We start from the raw sequence: 20612 nt of genomic DNA on the forward strand, positions 1-20612 counted from the left end.
TGAAGTGGTTTCTCACCCTCAAAAGGTCTTCTGCCATTGAAGTCCACTGAAAGGTGTCCAGTGTACTACCAGGGGGCCTAAGCGACTGATAATACCGCTTACAGCGAGAAACGGACCTGTGCGCTGTGTTATGCCCTTCTGATTTAATGACAGATTGAAGCGATCAGTTATGAAGGAGCCGCTGGCCAAATAAGAAATACTTGAGCCACATTTTTTCCATTCTGTTCAGAAAGGCTTACAGTTTAACATTGTATGTTGTTTCTGCTGAAATTATTTGAATAATTATTTCTTTCAGTTCAAGATTTAGTCGTTGTGGCCAGGGGCAGACTTAGCACTAGGCAAATGTAGGCAATCACCTTGGGCCCCCAGAAGCCAAGGGCACCCTAAAAATGCAAATTATATATATTTTTAATTATTAACAATAAATAACCTTATAACGCTTAATAAACTGGATGTAAAGCCTTATTTTTAAGGCTTTACATCCAGGACACAGCCTGAAACTGAAACCGACACAGGCCTACTGTAAAATACCTGTGGTTTTAATAATGAAAATCAATATTTATAGTAAATTTTGTACTGAATTAACAGCATTAAATTGTGGACATGACAGTTTTTGTGCACAACTTACTATTTTCAGAGTTCCTTAGAATAACACAGACTTTGTTCGTCCATTTTTTTATTTCATAAGTTTTCTCGAATGCACCTGTAATAATGCTGTGTTATGACCTTCTGAAAAGCCGGTTTACAATAAAATTCCCCTCATTAGCGTGAATGTACATTATTGTACATAATTTACCACATTAGTTAACATTAACAAAGCATAAACTTCAGCATCAGTAAACTGTAAGTAAATGTTAACAAAGTACTTTAGCACATATAACCAATTAATTAACGTTTGTTAAAATGTTAACGAAATATACCTGTATGTTTACTTAATCCATGACTTAACTCCATAAATTAGAAAAATACATTAGCCTACAGTATGTTGTAAATTTACATTTTTTCAGTAAATTTGGTTACTGAACTCTGGTCTAGACTGTGCTATCGAGCCTATGAATTTTGCTAGTTAACAGCCACAAATTTATTTATTAATGTGTTGTTAATGTTGATCATTGTGGGAATAATTTTACTCATTGATGGTATGAGCATTGGTTAAATAATGTAGGTTCCTATACTTATATAGATTATTGGGTTTATTATATAAGAATATTAGTTAATACAAGTGTTAGTTGCTATGTTAATGTTACTTATCACATGATTTGCAGGGCAGATAGATAGAGGGAATCATTTAGAAAGCTGTTAGAGAAACTGCGTTTCACATCCTTCCTTGCCCACCTTTATTTCATGCACTTCCCTGATCCTGAAGTGACTGTCAATTTATTTTTAAGGCAGTTCAGGTTATTTTGAGTTGGTTTGTTCTCATTAGTGTGCCAAGGGAGCAGACATTTTTCTATTTCCATATTTAACCCACAAACACTAATATGCCATACAATACCAAAACAGCCAGCTCAATGTTAACTGGTCTTCATTCATTATTACCAAGCAAGACCTGGATCCATTAAGATATTACTATATTACATTTTTAAAAATCTTCTAAATCTAGAGTTTATTAACATGTTGAGTGGTTTATGATTATATCTCTAATCAAATCTTAATATATGTTGTAATTTCTCCTTTAATATGCTGAACACTTCAGCACAGGATGTATGATTTAATACGCCTACTATAGCCTAAGACTATGACAATATTTATAATGGAATATTGCATATTGCACCCCGAAACTAAAAAAAAAGTTATGGAATATAAACATTTTTATATTCTAAAGTGGAATTTAAAAAGCTCAGTATTCTTTATCAGAACTCTTTCTAATTAGGGCAATCATGCTTTTTAACCGCATGCGTTTCACTAAATAATTACCCCAACTATTTCCAAATTAGATATTAAAACAGAATTAAATTGACCTTAAATCACACACACACACACACACAATTCACTACAAGTGCACTAAAGTGCCTGACATTAAATAAGCCAGTACACAGTGTTCCATGAAATACCTGTATTGTTCAAATGTATTTTATCAACTGACACCAATGGCTACGATACATTATAAAAAATCCCCCCAAACTATATGTAGTTATAAAAACAAAACATGTTTAGTGCATATGACTCATGGTTGTTTGAATTTTATTCACAAATATAATGGCATGAGTTACAGGTTGTACAAATCTAGCATGTCAGTTACACTCATGATCAGGGTTACTACTATCACTTAAATGGAAGTTCTATTGACAATGCAATAGTATGAACCATGACTTTTTTTCCCATCGTTATAGAAGATGCAGGCTGGTGATACTGCATGCATCTTTCTGGACACCACTTTGAGTGGTCAATATATCAGATCAAAGGCTGACATTGTGGTTGGACTATGAAATAGCCAATTAAACACTTAAAGTCCGGTTAAGTCATGTCCATTATGAACAGAAATATGGATGTCAATACTTATTAGCAGCCATTACTGTACTGGTGCTTCAGGACACTGGACGTAAGATAGGCAGCTTTGCTCCTTTCTTGGTTTGTCCACATCAGAAAAAGAAAGAAAGGAAATCAGAGGATACATTTGATGTAAGTCTGATGTAATGAAGGCAAATCCTGTGACTAACCTCCCACATGATCCATCACTAGAGTTTAGATCAGTGTCTCTCAATTCCTGTGTAAAGGTAAGTTTACAAATAGACACATTAAGTGATCAATTTATTTCATTTCTACTTGTCCTTCTTGACTGTATCTCAACACATTTTAGATAAAGTCAGGGACTGGAAGGATCACTTCAATTGGTCCCAAAATGAGCAGTTTGATCAACACTACAAGAAGAAAATAAAAAAGAAAACTTTACAGAGAGGTGGTTTGTGAAGAAAAACAAGAAAAGGAAAAGTCTGTGCTGCTGTGAAATTAAAACTGTCTTGTCTTGTTAAAAATAACAAATAAGACAAAAAATGTCAAATTGTCATCAGTTTTAATAAAAACCACAATGAGGCATCAGCTCAAAATAGTCATAATGAATAAGAGAGAACATATTTCAGTTTGCAAAGAAAATGATGAACTCAGATTTGCTTTGTAAGCATGCTGGCACAAAATACATGTATACGGCACTAGGGCACTTAATTCATAAAATACAAATAACAACAACAATGCTATCAATAAGACGAAAAGCCAACCCAGTATGAATGGGATGGGGGAGTTCAAGACATCATTATGGCACTTCATTGGATCATATGACAGCACAGATAAGACATTTAATTGAGCAGGTACATTCATTTACACAATCACATATTGACCAGAATATGGAAACTCAAGCCGGTCATTATATTTTCACAGTTGTGATCCTCCCAGCATTCTACTAAAGAGAATAAGAGAAATGTTAACATTGTTAGGGAAGATACTTGAATACAGGGAAAAAAGTTTAAGTGCAAGATGGTATTGTATATATACAGGCAGGAATATATATATATATTCCCTCCTTATGTAGCGGCATTATATTTTGGGATGTATCCCTTTTTTGTTTTTTTTTAAACAAACAAAAAATCTTTACGTTCAATATCACTAGGATTCTTAATTATATACTTTTACATATCTAAAAAAATAAGAGTCTCTTTAATGCCAGTCCTTGTATTGTGCCTGGAAATATACTTGCACTCTGCAGGATTGTCATTCACAGTAAATATATTTCATGTTATTCCGAACATGGCATATTCTTATTTACAAACCACAAAAATAGCAGTATTTACATTTTCTTTTATGGTACACATAACCTCAGATTTGTTGTGTAAAACATGCACAGCCCGACTGAAAATAAAACTTGAAAACTTGAAATTATACTATACACAACATTCCTAGAAGAGATAGTGACACAGACTATAGCCATTTCCTGAATATTAGCCTGTCTTATTCACTTTTAGTTGTTTATTTTGCAGTAAAAATCTAAAGATGGTTTACATCATAATGTGTGAAAGCTGATGCCATTGCTCTTCTCAGGAATTATAATAATATCCAAAGCAACTAGTAGTTTGTAAAGGAGTAAAAATTGGTCAGTGTATGGGATTGTGAAGAATATGACTGTATCAGTTTTTCCCATATTATAGTTTAAAATGAGAGTGACACTGGAAATGGCATATAACTCACAAATTGTTTGAATTTTAAAATATGTTTTGCTTTAAATAAAAGTGGTATGGAGAGTGAATGTGGAACATTAATGGTCAGCAGCTTCTGCTTTGAGCTTTGAGTCTTCAGAAGTCTTTCAATAGTAGTGAAGAAACGGGGAAATGGCGGTGCAGACATTCGGTTAATTGTTAATTTTTTTTTATTTTTTCCAAAAATCCTTTTTTTTTGCTTGGGAATGTTTTGGTTGTAGTGCATGTCTGAAATTATTTTTCCCTTTCAGATATATCTTGCACCCATCATGACAAATATAAGGGTTAAAAACAGGCAGGAATACTGCAAAAAAATTCTTCTTACATTCTTCTCTACTAAATGTTTATTATAAACTTTAGTTTGAAAATCCGACTTAAACATCTGTAATTAAAGTTCTGTAGAGCTACCTGTGCTGTCCAGAACAAACGTCTTTTCTTATTATGACTATTGAAAGCATGTTTCTTTTTTCTTTATGTGGATTTGGCACATTTTTTCTATATTCTCTCATGCTGAATTGTATTTTGTGCAGAAAAAAGTACAACCAAATGCAGTAATGCCATCTGCAATAAATGCAGCTGTGTGGTCCTTCAAAAACAGAAGACATTAATAAATATGTCATGTGTTTGAAAAATATTATTTACAATTCTAATTAACTTGAAATGCTAATTAAGTTGAACTGTTGCATGAGTCTTGCATTAAGACTGGAATGTCTGCTATTACAATTATTAATAAATGGTCATGCTAATTTTTACTATGTTCTATGTATTATAGTAACATTTTACCTTCAGTCAGTGACTTTTTTTGTTCATTATAAGCATGACCTCTAATGTAATAACACAGCACAAATCTCTCATACTGATATTCATATAAAAGACATAAGTGCCTGGATACAACATATCAACCAGTTACGGAAAAAGTCCAAACCAACTGAAAAAACTTTCCCAAACAATCCTAGTAAAAGAACTCTCCATGACATTTCTGAAAAAGTGTCATTTGCAAAGAAATATTTGATTAGATTTGTATAATATCATGTATTGTAATATCACTTTTGTGTCCACTGGCTAAGTGCATTGAAAAAAATACAGGCACAATTTCTAATTTCATAACATAGATTAAGTTTCTCAGTCACTGTCAACATATAACTTAAGTGTCTGAACTTCAGTCAGTTACAAAAAAAAGTCCAAACCAAGTTTAAAAAAAAGTTTTCCCCAAACATCTTAAACTTTACAACAACCATCTGCTAATATTTGCAAATGAATGTTTTGAAACATGTTGAATTAATACTCTCAGCCTATTTATAAATAATAAAAAATAATACATATCCATAAATTGGCTATGATGAATTTCGGGAAATTAGTTAGTTGAAGCATTTTCTGAACAAAGTTTGTTCTTCCACTTTGCTCCTCAAATATCCTTAAATAGGTACATAGGTGAGCAAAACAAAAGGTATGAACAAACACCCTCAGAATAAAATAGGTTCATACTGCATGCAAACCGAATGTGTTCTAAATTTAAGTCCCATCTGACATTTCTTTTTTATTCTAAGTCACACCAGACTATAGTCAGTCCTTATTATGTTTCAGGTAATGTCAGGTGGTTGTTACCCAGGTCATTGGTCCTTGATCAAATAAATCAGTTCAAAGATCAATTATTTCACTGGTGACACTCGCTGAGTCATCGTGGCGACTGACTCTCAGGTAGCCCCTCTCCCCTCCACTGTCTGACCCCACCTTATCTAGGTCAGGGGTAAGGAATGGTCTGGTATCGTCTGTGCTGGGACTCAGGGCTCGACCCATACTAGGGGAGGGGTGCAGGGAGATGGGGCAGGAAATGGAGGAAGGCACAGGAGTTTGAGAGGTCCAGCGTGGGCCTTGATGGGTGGGTGTCGGTGGAGCTGTTACCTGCCGGCTTGGGACAGCGCTAGGGATGGAGCGGTTTAAGCCAGCGGAGGACTCAGTCAGCAGAGTGTGCTCATCACTGCTCTCTGAGAGCATAATTTGAGGATCGCTGTTCCTGCGCATCCAAGTTTCAGGTGATGGAGGCGGTGATGGGGGTCCCAGAGGATGGAACAGGCTGCCACCCCTGAGCAGATGCTCCCGGTGCAATGCCTCGTCAATACTGCGGGTCAGGTCTATTGGGGATGGAGGACGCAAGTCAAAGTCGTAAAGTGAGATGGCTGATTCTTTTTCCCGGTCCAGACTGCTGCTCACTGAGCACTGGTGTGGTCGACTTAGTGCCTGCAACCTTAACAATGACCCAGATGAGCCCTCACTGCTTCTCTGGTTGCGTCCACGGTTACTTTCTTTGGGTGGGTCCCGGTTTCTTATAAGGCTCTTGCTGATGTCTACACCTGAGCGTTCCTGCCCTGCCCAGTTATTAGGCATCTCCCCTGCCACCCCACCACCATTGGCCCCTCCCACCCCATTGCTGTCAGATTTCCTACAAGGCCTCCCCTTCAGGCTCTGCACAATCTTTGCCCAGCAAGTATGTGTTTCTGAAGAATTAGAGGATGAGCAGGGTGAAGTGAGGTCACCTGCGGCACCCGCTCCCTGTCCTGGAGCTCTCCCCATCTGGCCCCCTCGAGATCTCCAGAAAACCCAGGAGCTCAGCAGCAACAGACAGAAGGCCCATGTAAGTTCAAGCAGTCGTGCCCAGAACTGAACCAGCCACCAAGCCCAGCGGAAGTGGCGCCAGTCCCCTAGCAGTCCATACAGCCAAAAACAAGTGTAAGCATGCAACAGACAGCACAGTGCCCCAAGAAGAGCACACCCTGCTAGCACACGCACCAGCACCCTCATCTTCGACCTACCGAGCCCTTTATCTCTGGTATGGCCTACCGGGACATTAGTGAGCCGTGGCAGCACCAGGAATATGTAACCCAGGCAGAGTACCAACCCAGCAGTCAAGGTAAGGCTCTGCAGGACAACAGGTACAGCAGGTGACAGTGCAGGTGACAGAAGGTCTGCAGCTAGCAGTAAAGTACATTGGAGAATGGCCATCACAGCCAGAAGAGGTGGGTGCTGGAGAGGTGGAGGCAACAAAACCACTTCAGCCCCTTTTAGCACCAACACCACCATTGCAGAATGCACCCATATTAACAGAGGCAATGGTAATGTGTACAGGGCTGTGATGACTGATAATGGCAGGAGCAAACGAGAACCATAAGGATCAACCAGGAAGTAAATGGCTCGGATTGCACCCGTGAGGAGCAGGAGGCCATTAGCAAGTGCTAGGGCCCCACGGTGAGGGCAGAGCATGCTGGGAGCCAGGGCTAAACCCAAAGCAGACCCAGCAGTGAGAAGCAGGTAGAGGGCAGCAGAACCAAAAACGTGCAGCTCCCAGGCAAACGACAGTGTGCGGCTCAGGTCAGCCCACACCAACAAGGTCCGGTTTGAGGTGGTAATTTCACTGAGTGTGTTTGGGACTTCAGGAGAAGGGCAGAGTCCCAAACCAGTGGCACAGGAATTTGCAGGAGGGGTGGGTCCAGGTTTAACTGATGGGATATTCCCCAGGGACAGAGTATGCTCTTTTTCTACATGTCCTGCTTCATTGTCCATTGGTAGCAAACGTCCACGTCCCATGAGGGGGGACAGAGTTGTGCTTTGAGAAGTGGTTGTATCTGTGAAAACAGAGGCAACAAATTGTGATGATGAAGGACTGAAGGATATACAATATGCTATAGCAAAATAAAGTGCAACATCTACACAAACATCAGTTAAAAGTAATGTACTGAACTTTGATTGAAAGTCAGAAAATTTTTGATGAATGTTTCAATATGTAATGCTTTCATTTTTCTGCATATACACCTAAATAGCAATTTCTAAGTGATGAAGAATATGTATTGGTACACAAAAGTATCCAGTAGAATCCTGAACTGAACCAAAATGCAGTCACCCAGTCATATGGATCAAAAATATATCTTCATGTCTTTTTGTAAGATTTATCTGTTTTCTCTTTTTCAATAATCAACTGCTTTACAGGGATATGCCCTGCAACCTAGCAACTGCTATATAAAAATGCTTTGATATAAAATGGCAGTGTTCTTGGTAAAATATTGACAGTGGATATCTGGTCAAATTTCAGTCATTAATTCGAGTACATCAGGGTGGAAGAAGTGAGGGATTTGGCATAAGTTTTTACTTATTATTCATATTGTAGTTATGGAATTTAAAAGATACAGTATTTTTTTTTAAATCTGGGAGACATGCTATGCTAGGTCTAGCCACAAGAGTGTAGTACATAGCCATATAGTCTTCAATATTAGACACGGAATCTGTTTTGACAGAATAACTACACGCATTCAATCACTTATTCATTCGACTTCCAGGGCAGGGTTACTGTGTTATGCTAAATCTAGCATTCCAGTTAAGTGCTCAAAACATATAACATTAATATCTGAGCTAGACTGATTGACTAATTAATTTTCTGTCAGGAAAAAAAATGCAATATTCTAATGTGCAATCAAATGACTATTTTCAAACTGCCTTTTACATTGTCATTGATACAAAATCAAACAACATCCCATAGCCTACTCAGGAGTTTTGTATTGGGGGGGGAAACTACTTTAGGCAAACTTACACAAACTAGTTACTACACCAGTTTATTTACAGCTGAACTTTCCTCACTGTTTAAATCCTAATATTTTACAAATAAAGCAAATACATATTTAAATTACTAGTACTTACTTTACACACATGTAAAAACATTGTACCTGTTAGCATTTCTCATAATCGGGGAGACATTCACATTCGGAGCTATAGCTAGTAGAATGCTGTAGCGAGTTAGCAAAGATTATATAAAACAAGTAGAACAACCTTTGGGGAAAGAAAAATATAGAGTATGTTACAGAGGGTAAATAGGGCAAAGGAAATACACTGTAAAAGTACACTCTATTTCATTTAAAACCCATTTAGATTTGTCTAATGCTAGTGGAGAAGTTAAAGAATATAGCTATAGGCTAAACATTAAGTGAAGCCTGAAAAGCTAGCATAGACAAACAATACTTGGTGATTAGCACCCAACTCTTGACCATATGGTATGTTATAACACTAAAACACTAAGTAGTTTCCAACTATCACCTTGATCACTAGAGAAAAGAAAGGATTTTCCTCAAATACTATTGAGTTTTTACTTCTTACAGGCATGTATCCTTCTATTTTAGCTACTAGTGATTATTATTTTATTTATATTTTGTCAAGTTTTATTGGAAAATCCTATGCAATACCTCTTCGACTCCTCAATCCACATGCTCTCAATTATGAGACGTCAGTGGTTAGGTAACAATAGTGTTATTCCCCAACAGGAGGTCAGAGTTAGAAACTGGGGTGTGTACGACAGCCTGAAGGGTTTTATACCCTTTACGGTTTACCTGAACAGGAAGTTTGAGCACTGAGCACATGGGAATAGCATAACCAGAAAACAGCCTGGAATTTTTCCACATGATTTTTCACTGGAAACATCTTTGCATTTAGTAGATTTGAAGGACTGTGTGGAGTTTTTTTCAGCTACCTTTCATTGGAATCATCTTTGCCTAACTCCCTTCAACATTCAGTAGATTTTGGAATGTTAAGGAAAACAAAAAATGTATCACTTACACAGGCACACAGAATATTATGGTTCTACAGTTTCTCTTATTTTTGTATGAGACTTATAATACAGGACTCAACATTAGATAATTTCATAATATCTGACAGTAAATGTTTTAGTTTTGTACCAAAATGAGGTTTTGACACATATTGGAATTAAAATGGTTTTTCTTAAGGTTTTTGGGACATTGCCTCTCAAATTGCCTGGGGGTACACACTCATACACACAAGAAGGGAAAGTAATAGATGATGGATGACAAAGAAGAGCTTTGGTGAAGATCAATGGAAACAGTCTATTCCCACAGAACCTTAACGTGCTTTCGAGTTACCCAGAAAACACACATAACACCATACTCACACATTCACTCGTATCTAGTACTAATGTTTGCATATACTCCTACACCAACCTTTCAAATAAGCAAATGGTAAAACTGACACAAATAGACTTCCAGTAACATGTACTTCCTGTAACTCACGCCTGCTCCTAAACAGTAGGACGCCCAGATGTGCTGATCAAGTTTCACAGCTGGAGGCATTCACACAAAACACTCTCTTACACTCTCTCTCTCTCTCTACTTCATTCACGTTAACCACTGTGGTTCACCTGCATCATTCACAATTTTCCATTCTGTGGAGGTGTTTTGATATACTGTGATAATTCACAGTGCAAGCAACAGGCTCTGACACACTTGAAGTAAACTATCTTGCTGGCATTCGATTCTGCACCACTTCGTTACACTTGTGTCCTCCCTTCCTTGCACCCAGTTCTCTATCCATCTGGTTCTCATCACTCTCTGTACTCCCTCAGCTTACACCCCCTTTTTCCTCTCTATTTCCATTTACAAACCATCCATTTTTTGTAATAGTATCTAACAGTAAACTTTGAGGAGCTTTCGTCCTTGCTCACTTCATCCTTTACTGCTCTTTTCTCTTCTAGCTGTTTTTGACTCCTCCATCCCTCTCTTTCATCTCCTCCTGTGCATATTTTCCCCTTGGGTCTGTTGTGTCTCTTTTCTGCAAACACGTACAGTTTATGTCCACCTCTCTTCATCTCTTGTTCTCTCTCTCCCTTTCTCTCTTTTACTCTCTGTCTGCTCCTTCATACCTTTGAGCTTTGTCCAAAGTTTTCCCGTAAGAAGCCAGCTGCATAAATAATTCCACTTCATGTCTGTGACTTGTTCATCATCAATGTAGCCATTGTTTTCTAACACAACCAAGAACTACAAATCCCACTGCATTTTCAGTTGACTCCTACCTGTTGTGCTTTGCAGTTTTGTTGTGCTTTTTGAAGGGTTGATCTCTGCTCTTTGCTGGCTGCTTGTGGTACAGCTTGCTCCTTGAGATGCAGCTCCTTCTGACTTCTGATTGGTTATCATCTTTGTGCTTGCTAGCTGTGTTGTGCTTTTTGGCTGTGGTGTAGTCAAGTTGGCTGGGTTTTCTCTTTGTGGTGGTGTCCTCAGCTCAAGATCAGTCATGTTTGTGTAGAATACAGTAGTGGTTCCATTAAGTGATGGTGTAGTTGATGGACTTTCTTTTGATTGACGGCCTGTTGCAGTGGTATTGCCTTGCTTAGCTGATAAGCAAGGAAAAACAAGGAGGAATAAAAAACACTATAACACATACAGTAATGGAAACATGTGCAGTATTCACTCACCTCCTAGATCAGCCCCAGTAATGTTCATCCTGTCAGCAAACATTGGGGAGTGAACTGATGTTGATGGTTTCGTGCTGGCCAGTGTAGCAGTGGAGGCTTTGTCCTGAAGCACTAAGCCAATAGTAGGCTTTATAGGAGTGGTGGACACAGCTGTAAGAAAGGTATGAGATGTTTGGCCTTGGTCAGCATCATCAGAGTCAATTGATGACTTTAATAAGCTAATTACAGTGGGGCGTAATACTGCTGACATTGACCAGTCTTCTGTATTGGTGTCAGTAATTGCTTTTTTGGGCATTGTCTCTGCATCTGCTATTGTAGTTCCACCAGAATCTTGTTTGATGGGTATAAATGTAGTTGTTTCCTTTTCAGAATAGCCTCCAGTCTTTTGGGTGGGTACTGTGGTAACAGGCCTAACTGTGGAACGTTGAGTTTGGCTGGGTCCACCTTTGGTTCTGTTGTTTGGTGATAGGGAATGTGCTGTAAGGTCAACTTTCATGTGTATTTTTGAAGGTTTTGTTGATGACTCCTCCACTGTATTATTTATAGCCTCTGGCTGCCCATTTGATATAGTGTCTCCTTGCTCAAAGACTCCAACAGAAGCATTTCTGTCTGTTACTCTTTCTGTCTTAGCTCTTGGACCCATTTTTTGGTCAGGCACTTCAGTCCAGCCTATGGGATGAGAAGGCCTTAGGCTCTCCTGTGTCTGATCGGCTTGTTCTAGAGCAGGCATTCTGGTGCTGCCAGCATATGAGGAAGAGTTTACATACACCTGGCTTGCAACTGGCTGGATGAGAGCAAGAAGCAAGGGGATCACTAGCAGAAGCGCCATGGAAGTACTCTGCCTTCCCAAGGCACACCTGATCAACAAATAGATGCCGTGTTTCATGTCTGCTCCTGTGGAAGAACAAAGGTACATTAGATTTAAAACAAAACAGACGCACGCATGGAATGGAATGGAATGGAATGAATGAGGCATGAATAAATTCTTCATGTGGGAACCAATCTATATCATCCATCAAATTTAGCTCATGCTAAGTGCACACTAGGTCTGTAATGCAATGCCACAATTTATATCTGTATGTATTAGTGGGTGTGGCTTTTTTCAAGACCATACCAATATGCCCTTGGAAACATTGGAAAACACTGGGGGGAAAAAACGAGGTACAAATGCCAGCACTGTCAGCATGGTCTGTGAATTCTGGCATTGAGTTCATAATTGGTCTTAATTATTGGGTTGGGACATGTTTTTTATCCTGTTTGCACAGTTATTTATTTTTGTTTATACCTGCCCACAATATTTTCTAACGAATTTAGTTGATTCTGTTTCCCAAAATATAAATAACGCCATCTTTCATGTTTAAACTGACAGGATGCCAACCAGGAAGTTACTAAAGATGAATGACAGAGTGGTGTAAATGCCTTTTAATGAACATGGTCTTTGTTTGTCCTGAGAGTGTCAGATCTGTATATCTGGACAATATATCCCTATTGCACGCTCCCAAAAAGTGTAGAATCAAACCAGTTTGTGCATACTGCATATACTAGGATAAGTGTGTGTATATGAACACAGCCTGCAGAAATTAAATAGAGCTATTCAACATTTTCATATGCAACACAGGTACTTGGTGTTTATTGGTGAGTTGAAGCAAGTGGCTTTGAGCAAGGAAATCACTAAACTGTGCTAGAATGGAACTGATCTTTCCTGCCTTGCATGCCTGGTAACCAACTGAGTCTACCTGCAGAATTAAACCATATTCCTTCCAATCCACAGACCACCACTTTATTTCATTACTGAGCTCAAGTAGGAACACAAAAGGCAGCCTATGAAGTCAAGCCTGGGGTCGTTGGACCTAGTATCTAAAATATGCAGTACATCTAATATACATTGCACCATTTTCCACACTACCATCACACACAGATACTCTACAGCCATATTTGGAAATATTATGTCTAGATAGTCACATCGATGGTAAAAACAGCATGTCTACATGCTATTACCATACCCCATGAAATTAAATTACAAAGACAGACAAAACCCTGGCGAGGACTGAATTTTCAGTATGACTCATTATACACATTGGCTTCTCTGGCCCCTAAAAGAAACACTGCATCTGTTTTTTTATTCAGGGTCCTTGTGAGATATGTTCCAAAAACCGTAAAACACCTGTCAGCAACTCAGTCCATCCTCTTCCCCGGCATGCATCACTGTGACTCACTCCCACCCCCAAGTGCTGAATCACTATGAAGAAATTTGGTAAAGCATTTGGATATAGTACAAAAGTCTCTAGAGTGTCATATGAGAGCTACAGTCATAGCGAAAGAAAGGAATGAGGAGCCTGAATTCATTTAAGCACTTAATGTAAGCCATTCAATAACATTAAGCATATAAAGACAGCCAAGGAGAAAAATGAGAGCTACAGAAAGAGCAAGCCTATCAGTCATCCTGAGTAAACACAACAGTGTAGAACATTTGAAAAAGCATGGTCTATATGTAAAAGCATGGTATAACCAACAGCAGAGAAGCAAGTATAAAAAGAGAGACCGTATAAGAGAGGTGGGAGGTGTTTGTTTCAGTCTTCACCCCTTTTTACTTTTTCTGCCTTTGGTGTTTCCATGTTTCCTTGGTCAGTGTTGTAAGTCCTCCTGTTCTTTTTGTTACTCTGACACATTCTGGCTTTAGAGGAATGACTGATCATAAAGATAAAGAGATAAGGAGGAAAAAAACATGGTAATAAAGCAGGAAAGGCAAGGGATAGAACAAGGCAGAGAAAGAGAGAATGACTGCAGATAAGAATTCTGCCTATGCAAATTTCATACTGTTAATATCAAACTGTTATTATAGCAAGCTCGGAGGTGTGTGTGCCGCTGCCGTAGTGTGTGGGTGTGTGTATTTACTTTGCCTGGGCAAAATGGAAAATCAGATAGACTTTGTTCACTGAGCCAGATGTTTTTTTTGTGTGTGTGTTACTATGTATGAATGTGTATGTGTTTACTCTATGCACATCAGCCACATGTGTGTGTGTTGTGTATATGATGAAATGGAGGCTGACAGTGATTTAGACTAAGCATTAGTGTGCGTACAGTCTCACGCACAGCCATATTTATTTCCTCTGTAGCACCCATTATACTGGAAACTGTCTGACCTTCTGTCCCTTTACTGTTGTCTCTTTGTCTCGCTCTCTCATATCAAACACATGTACAGTAGGGATGATGTAATGCCCCGAATGTCTAAAGATATACAGAATAGTTGGTATAAAAATGGATATTTCTGTCTACTAAGTTGTCCCCTAAGGCAGAATGTCATTGCACATTCTCAAATAATTATTTCTTTGACTTTCCTCTCTATCTCAGTGCGTTACAGCATCACCAACAGAACACACACACTATTCATGTCATATATCACAGTAATTAAAGCATTTACTGTAAAACCTTCAAATGTCAACTCTAAAACACTATAAACACCACACTACACTACCTTTACCTCTCTCTCACACACGCCCATGCACACACACACACACACACACACACACACACAAAATATGACCATCAAATTCCTGCCTCATGGCCACATGGGCCATTTCAAATGTTTAAAAGAAATGCTTGTTTCTCCAGAGCAGCTCTCCCTCTCTCTCTCTCTCTCTCTCTCTCTCTCTCTCTCACGCACACACACACATACACGGACTGACTGACTCATTCCATGCAAGCTGACGTTTCCGTTCATTTCAGTGAATGTTTCCAGGCAAAGACAGAAGCCTGTTTGTAGACAGTGGTATCAGAGCGCTGTCCTGCATAGCCCTGTACGTGTATGTGTGTGTGTATGTGTGTGTATGTGTGTGTGTATGTGTGTGTGGGAGTCGGGGTTTATCTGCTCAAAGGATAGGGCTGAGCTAACCAGTCAGCATGTTGCTGAATTCCCCTGGGTTTTTTAAGATAAATGTGCATGGCTTATTTATATGTAGGATTTGTGGAGGAGTCAGTAGTGTGTGTGTATTTGCGCATGTGTGTGCAGTGGAAAGGTATGGATGGGGGGTTACTGGTCGTTCTAACCGAAACGATTCCATCCTTCAGGAATTTAAATAGTCTCTACTATCAGGGCAAAACCTGCTCTCTTTCCATCTTTACGCAGTGCAGACTCACTCAATGGGCAGAAATAAGCATGCACAACATATGAACCTTAATCAAAACAGCATGTTCACCTGATACTAGCATTTCCCTTTCTAACTTTCACTGAAGCTCATACTGCTATCACAAAAGTGTAAAGTTTGACAGACAAATGTCTGTAAGTCTTAAACACTCTGCAACCTCTGTCTTACTTTCTGTTTTGTGGACATGTCTCAGCTGGCACCCACTATGATTTTATCAGGTTCTTATTGCTAAATTCATGGCCCTGGATTCTCATTTTCTTTGTTTTTTGACTCTCTCTTTCTCTCACCCACACACACACATACACAAACAACATCTTCCTGTTGTGTTGTCTGCAAAAAGATGAAATGTTACTCCAGTACCATGACACACATACAAACACACAAAGCAGGCCAAGCCCAGGTCATCACATCAATAGGGCCTGAGACTTGCATTGATTGCAAAGAGGGATACACTGATCTGGTACACGGTATCACTATCCAACAAAGTCGATCCAGGGTTGAAACTCTGAATCAGTATCGTATCAGGTTTTATACATAATTTGGTCCAATCCACTGATGTCTTTTATGCTGTAAAGGCATCATGTCATCTGATGTTACATACAACGTAACAGCAGAAGCTTGCAGAGAATTGTCTCGTTTACCCTTAAGAGCAGATTGTGAAGAATGTCAGTGCCAGAATAAGACCATAATTTCACTACAAACTTTACCTTCCTTAAACAGTATTGCCTTTCATTCAATCTTACATTGTCCAGTCATTCAAATAGCCAAGCACAAGCACTCCAAATACAAGCACTCTACTATCTCACAATATATCACAAAGTGATTGTTTAGCTGGTGATTTACATTATCTCAAATTTCAAATCATACATAAGCCAAGTTATAAATCGGGACTCAAAAGTCCATGAGTCAAGTACTACATCAGTGGTGTGCTCTACAGTCATCCATCTTCAGTAACCGCTATATCCTGATCAGGGATCCGGAGAATATCCTGGGAACAATGTGGATGAAGCAGGAATACACCCTGGATGGGTCGCTGGGCCATCACAGGACACCATGTATAGATATTCACACCTAGAATGAATGAAGAGCAGGCAGTTCATCTACTGGCATGTTTTTGGAATGTGGGAGGAAACCGGAGAACCCAGCTGCCGAGGAAACCCATGTGGGGAGAACATGCAAAACTCCACGCAGACAGTAATCCAATCCCAAAATTGAACCGAGGACCCTGGAGTTCTGCAGGCGGCAACCCCATGGGTGGGCCATATGACGATATTACATATCGTAAGCGATTAAAATTTCTCCACCATCTGTTTTTACAGAGAGATTGTGAGTGCTGTGATACTAAACACATTTTGTCAGTTGTGCTGGAAAACACTCAAACATTAATCTATTTGCTAGTCCAGCTGGCATTTTCCCTGACAGACACATGAACAAACCAATAACAACCAAGAGTTAGCAGTTCCTCGGCTTATATTTCCTCCTCATTTTGTTTGGCAACACAGCTGCCTGGCTGACAACCCCAAGGAGTTGGTGCCTTAAAAAATTCAATATCAGTTATATGGAACCACTGGATTTTACACAATGGACACAGCGCAAACAGTGGCTGTTTTCCAAATATGTACACGCAAGATTGTCCCGTTGAGGAAATATGACGAACCTGTATAAATGCCTCAAAATAAAGCGCCATAAAGAGTGTGCTGAAATCCAGATTGGACTGGAAGCACATGTGAGTGTAACAGCACTGCATCTGAAAAACAGGACTGAAGCAAACACAGTAACAAAAACACACTGCTCGTGAAGTAAGCGCTGGAAAGACATCACTGATACCAGGACATTTTACCTGGGAAAAGATTTAATGCCCCTCAAAATGGTTGAAAATTAGGGTTTGAAGCAACTTCTAGTTACGACTTACCAAATCGCACTATTCCTCAACACCACGATTTTTCATCTGCACACATAATGCTGAGAAAAGTGCAATAAACATGAACAGCTTTATTTAAATTTACATAAAAATCTAAACCAACTCAGCTAATGCACTCAGCAATGTACTTTTTTGAGGTTACGTTTCCTCACAGAGCTATGTTTTCATCATTAGGGAAATTTGATTGCTCTGTTCAGTAACATATAAAATAATCGTGATAATACTGTGGATCATGATCCAGCCTGGAAAAAAAAAATCATGATATGATATTTATTGCCAGATCTCCCACCCCTATAGGCAATTCTACACACTGCACCACTGAGCTGCCCAGTGGTGTGTTCACTTCAATATAATTGAAACAATCTATTTCTGTTTACACTCCAATATCCAAAACTGCACATAACCATATTAAGAAGAGGGATGCATTTCAGTGCAGCATCATATTTTATATATATATATATATATATATATATATATATATATATATATATATATAGTTTTCTATCCTTGGGCCCTTTAAAATGAGGATCTGTATTCTGGTGCCTTTTGATGCATAGCAGTGATACAAGTAGAAGCCAAGAGTAAATGCAGTTTATGTTCAATAGTTTTGTTGCATGGGCTCAGATCTAAAAGAGCGTCGCTCTATTGCTGTAAAATTGACATTTTGACGCTTTGGCTTCATGCAGAGGGGTTAACGAAGAGCAAGCAGTGCGTCTCAAAACAGGAGGAACGTGGGAGAGTTTTTGGTCTCGCGAGAAAAATGAAAGAGCGCGTGCACAAGTGTCTTTTCAAACCTGCTTTATTGTTTATGTGTGGATACTTTGTTTTTTGTTTTTTTTATCGTGTAGGATATCATGCGGCTGTTCTGTTGCACTTGCTCTGGCACCTCCAGCACCGCGTTTTCTCTGGAGTAAGAAGGGAAGGGATTTGGTGTGAGGCAGGCTTACCGCGGTGATCAGTCTGCCGCGCGTCATTGTGCTCGAGCGTCAATCCGCTCACGCGCTAGAGCGCTGCGGAGATCTGTAGTGCTTTTAGGCAGCCTGGTGCACGTTCACTGCATCGCAATTCGCCCAGTGCGCGCGCGACTGACCTGTAATCCTGGGTATTATTGTTATTATTAGCTACAGAAATCAAGATGGTAGTCTGCTGCAGGGACACGCGCACTGAAGTACCAGGGGTCGACTGCGCATCTGATCACGTTAACGCAGGAAGAGAAACACAAGTGATCCATCCTACCTGAACTCCTCGTGCCTTGCTAATGAATGACGTGGGCTTTTTTGTTTTGTTGTTGTTGTTGTTGTTGTTGTTTTGCCTTAGGCACAGCTACTACTGTTACAAATGTAATGTGCCGAGTCCGCGATCGTGTTCCTGAAGGTGAACCGGTGAGGGCGCTGGGTCAGTGCTGTCCTCCCTCCGTCTGTGTCTCGCTACTAAATTCATCTCTCTCTCTCTCTCTCCCTCTCTCTCTCTCACACACACACACACACTCTCTCTGGCTCTCGCGAGCGCGCGCGGTTTGTCTTACACAACTGCCTTCACCGCCTGCCTCAGTGCCTCTCATTCTGGCAGACTTCACGTATGCGCAGTGACGTATGCACTTTTTGCAATGGCGCAGTTAAAGCGTGTGAATGAGGGAGTGAGCGCTGTGTGTGTGTGTTGTGTGTGTGTGTGTGTGTGAGAGAGAGAGAGAGAGAGAGAGAGAGAGAGACGTGTAACGTGAGGAGATCATATTGAAATTCTACACGTAGGGCTTGCTTTACTTCCTTTCCCCACACACACACACACACACACATACACACACACACACCAGGTGTGTGGATGCATGATCATTTCATACCATTTCACTTCAGCCCTTCTGTCACTTGACAGTGCTAACTTAATTACACTCCCAGCAATACACACCCAGTACTTTTCCTTCATCATGTGTACCTTCAGCATATATCTTTCACCCGCCAGGATACCGTATATGTGCTGTACTTTCAAGTTCAAGTGGCTTTACTGTCATTTTAACTAAATAGAGCTGGTACAGTACACAGTGAAAGGAAACAACCTTCCTCCAGGACCACGGTGCTACAGTACTACTCTACACAGAACTAAATAAGACTACAAAGATCTACACAAGGTTATATAAAGTGCATGTGTGCAATCTTGTGCAACACCACAAGACAGTACAACAATTACTAAACAGGACAATAGGCACGGTAAAGGACAGTGCAGGATGACCAGTACACAGTTCTTGTGTGATGTAAAGAGATATAACAATATAATAATAAACGTGGTAAATGTAAACATGACATACTAATTGAGTACACCTTTAATTGAGTACCTTTATGTCCTTAAAGTCGAGTTGTGTACATTTAAAGGTACACTATATTACACAAGATGTACCCTTTATAGTACCATCATAGCAACAAGGAAAATTAGAGTATAGCTTTATTTCTGAGAGTGTAGTTGTGATTATATGTGAACAACAGGTTTATGCAAAACCTTCTGCTTTCAGACTTTACAAGCATAATACATATGTAGGCATATGGCAGTCAATGTCAAGTATGGTAGTACTTAAGTGCTGGGCTTGTGCTTAAGTTTGACTTCATGACTTGGACTTGCTACTTGATTATATGTGACCTGGGAGTTTGGTCTAAGAGACACTTTGACTTCGTGAAAAGCTCTGAAATGTAAATAAGCTAGTAAATTCTGATTAAAAATGGTTTCTTCAGCATTCAATAATATTACTCACACTACTCAGCTACAGTCTACTGCGAAGGATTAATATACATTGAAACATCAGTGATGGCAACGATCCTCTTCTCATTCAGGTACTTCATTTGGAATTGACTTGACTGTAGGGACTTGGGACTCTTATAGTACATTTATTCTTTTAGCTGACATTTAAGCGACTTATAATTGAGATGCAGTTACAGGATACATGGGGCTAACAGTCTTACCGAGGACCCAGACCCAGAGGTGAGGTGAGGTGTGAGAGTGAGGTGACTTGCACTTGAACTTTTTGGACTTGACTGCAACATTGATGAAAAATTACCTTTTATGTCATATAACTGTGTACATATTACAAAGAGCTATCACACATCCCTCGTAGTGTGCCAATATCAAGAACTTTA

The 20612-nt window shown here is 39.5% G+C and overlaps 1 protein-coding gene across 2 annotated transcripts; it reads right to left on the bottom strand.

Moving 5' to 3' along the window:
• Nucleotides 1–2244: 2244 nt before the first annotated feature.
• Nucleotides 2245–19150, bottom strand: LOC113533318 (proline-rich transmembrane protein 3). Of its 2 annotated transcripts, none has more exons than XM_026925375.3 (4): nt 18730–19150; nt 11428–12321; nt 11029–11346; nt 2245–7807 (listed from the first exon to the last, which is right to left on the bottom strand). In XM_026925375.3, the coding sequence occupies exons 2-4, from the start codon at nt 12311–12313 to the stop codon at nt 5826–5828; spliced, it is 3186 nt and encodes a 1061-aa protein (XP_026781176.2). In that variant the 5' UTR covers nt 12314–12321; nt 18730–19150; the 3' UTR covers nt 2245–5825. The 2 variants fall into 2 exon arrangements, with proteins under 2 accessions (XP_026781176.2, XP_026781177.2); XM_026925376.3 differs by lacking the exon at nt 18730–19150 and adding an exon at nt 13970–17918.
• Nucleotides 19151–20612: the final 1462 nt, after the last annotated feature.

This window comes from Pangasianodon hypophthalmus, chromosome 8 (genome assembly GCF_027358585.1).
Source record: "Pangasianodon hypophthalmus isolate fPanHyp1 chromosome 8, fPanHyp1.pri, whole genome shotgun sequence".
NCBI lineage: Eukaryota > Metazoa > Chordata > Actinopteri > Siluriformes > Pangasiidae > Pangasianodon > Pangasianodon hypophthalmus.

Bases quoted from the DNA above. Each gene is read 5' to 3' on its own strand.
- LOC113533318 (XM_026925375.3), bottom strand. From the start codon at position 12,313: ATGAAACACGGCATCTATTTGTTGATCAGGTGTGCCTTGGGAAGGCAG. The intron at 11,347-11,427 runs GTGAGTGAATAC...CTTGCTTATCAG, and splicing joins TACTGGGGCTGATCTAGGAG to CTAAGCAAGGCAATACCACT. The intron at 7,808-11,028 runs GTAGGAGTCAAC...CTGTTTTCACAG, and splicing joins AAAACTGCAAAGCACAACAG to ATACAACCACTTCTCAAAGC.